This window comes from Sardina pilchardus, chromosome 20, assembly GCF_963854185.1.
Source record: "Sardina pilchardus chromosome 20, fSarPil1.1, whole genome shotgun sequence".
In the NCBI taxonomy this organism is placed as follows: domain Eukaryota; kingdom Metazoa; phylum Chordata; class Actinopteri; order Clupeiformes; family Clupeidae; genus Sardina; species Sardina pilchardus.
In genome coordinates, this window is record NC_085013.1 from 29,343,890 (window position 1) to 29,346,389 (window position 2,500).

Genomic DNA, 2,500 nt, shown 5'->3' on the forward strand with positions numbered 1-2,500 from the left:
AGAGAGAGCGAGAGCAAGAGGGAGAGTGAGAGAGAAAGAGAGAGAGAGAGAGAAGGCCCGACTCAAACCCCATGGCCCCATGGTCTCCATGAGCATTAAATCCGCTCACATATGGGACACCGAGCGTACAGCCAGAGAACAGACAGAGAAAGTATGTGTATGTGTATGTGTGTTAGAGACAGATAGGTAGATAGATAGATAGATAGATAGATAGATAGACAGAGAGAGAGAGAGAGAGATATTTGTATAATGTGCATGTGCATACCTGTGTGCATATGTGTGTGTGTGTGTGTGTGTGTGTGAGAGAGAGAGTGTGTGTGTGTGTGTGTGTGTGTATGTGTGTGTGTGTGTGTGTGTGTGTGTTGGTGTATGTCTATGTTCTTGAATTTCCCATTGGGGATCAATAAAGTATCTATCTAGATGTGTTTGCACATTCACCTTCTCTTTGGCTCTGAGCTGATCAAACATCTCCTGGATCTCCAGCTTCCAGTCGTCCTGCAGCGAGTGGAAGGAGTCGGCCGGCATCTCGAAGAAGCCCGACTCCCCGATGGCCGTCAGCTGGTCCAGGATGGTGGTGAAGGATGGCCGGGCGTGGGGGTCAGGATTCCAGCAATCTAGCGGTGGACAGGGCAAGAAAAACATAACATTTAGCCGACGCCAAAGATCCTTGATTACGCTGCTTCAACCCCCTCTGCTGAAGCGACTTACAGAAGGAGAACATGTGACATGCGATACGATAAGGACAGGCTAGTGCAGCAGCAATAAGAACTAGGCTATGCCTACTCGTGTGGAATGGAGTGACAGTTCTAGAAGGGAGGGCTAGATTGAGCAGGTCCAGTTGTTAGTAGTGTTAGGAGTGGAGGTAATTGCTAGATTGAGCAAGTCCAGTTATTGGTTTTGCTAGGTGAGGAGGTAAGGGTCAGATTCAGTATGTTAGCATGTCCAGCTGTTAGTAGCAATAGGGGTGGAGTAAGGCTAGAGTTAACATGTCCAGTTGTTAGTAGCACTAGGGGTGGAGTAAGGCTAGAGTTAGCATGTCCAGTTGTTAGTAGTAGCCTACTAGGGGTGGAGTAAGGCTAAAGTTAGCATGTCCAGTTGTTAGTAGTACTAGGGGTGGAGTAAGGCTAGAGATTTAGCATGTCCAGTTAGGGGTCACCCCTGTGTTCCCCAGGTCCTACAGTATGTTTCCTATGTTTCCCCAAAAAGGGTCCTACAGTATGTTCTCCGGTCCCAATACATCCATATTTATTTGAGAAAAGTGGGGAACATAGGTACACTCCACTCTGAAGAGCTGGGCAAGAAAGACTAGATTAGACAGAGAGGAAGTGGAGGAGGAGGGGCAGGGAGGCACAGAGAGTGGGGACAGGGCAGAAGAGAGGGATAGAGAGAGAGAGAGAAAGAGAGAGAGAGAGAGAGAGAGAGAGAGAGAGAGAGAGAGAAAGAGAGAGAGGAAAGGAGAATTGAAGGAGATCGGAGGAGAAGTCAAGAGCAGGCAATAGACCAACAGAGGACATAAAAAAGAGAGATCGATAAGAAAGGAGAGAAATAAACCGAATAAAACTCAAATGGGCAGGAAGAAGGGGTCGGAGGTCAAAGGTCAGGACTGTAACGAGATGAGAGGAGTGCAGCTGAACGAGTGGAGCGAGGGATGAGAGGAGTGCAGCAGAACGAGTGGAGCGAGGGATGAGAGAGGAGTGCAGCTGAACGAGTGGAGCGAGGGATGAGTAGAGTGCAGCAGAACGAGTGGATCGAGGGATGAGAGAGGAGTGCAGCAGAACGAGTGGAGCGAGGGATGAGAGAGGAATGCAGCAGAATGAGTGGAGCGAGGGATGAGAGAATGTGATAAAAGAAAGAATGGCAAACCAGACAAATATCAGCACAACAGCAAAACGCATCGCTGAGAAGAACAGAGAGATGAAGAGGAGAAGAGAGAGGAGAAGAGGAGAACAGAGAGAACAGAGAGGAGAAGAGAGAGGAGAAGAGAGAGGAGAACAGAGAGGAGAACAGAGGAGAAGAGAGAGGAGAACAGAGAGGAGAACAGAGGAGAACAGAGAGATGAAGAGGAGAAGAGAACAGAGAGGAGATATAGAGGAGAACAAATAACAGAGAGGAGAACAGAGAGAACAGAGGAGAACAGAGGAGAACAGAGGAGAACAGAGAGATGAAAAGGAGATATAGAGGAGAACAGAGGAGAAGAGAGAGGAGAACAGAGAGGAGAAGAGAGGAGAACAGAGAGAACAGAGAGGAGAACAGAGAGAACAGAGAGGAGAAGAGAGAGGAGAAGAGAGAGGAGAACAGAGAGGAGAACAGAGAGGAGAACAGAGAGGAGAACAGAGAGGAGAACGGAGAGGAGAAGAGAGGAGAAGCGAGAGATGAAGAGGAGAACAGAGAGGAGAACAGAGAGGAGAGATAGAGGAGAACAGAGAGGAGAACAGAGAGGAGAACAGAGAGGAGAACAGAGAGGAGAACAGAGAGGAGAACAGAGAGGAGATATAGAGGA

The 2,500-nt window shown here is 48.4% G+C and overlaps 1 protein-coding gene across 1 annotated transcript in view; it reads right to left on the reverse strand.

Annotated features, from left to right (window-relative positions):
- map3k9 (mitogen-activated protein kinase kinase kinase 9) overlaps positions 1–2,500 on the reverse strand; it is a 33,308-nt gene that overhangs the window by 9,461 nt on the left and 21,347 nt on the right. The window contains exon 5 of the mRNA XM_062522200.1: positions 439–614. Within this exon, the coding sequence (XP_062378184.1) occupies positions 439–614 (176 nt within the window). The remainder of the gene's footprint in view (positions 1–438; positions 615–2,500) is intronic.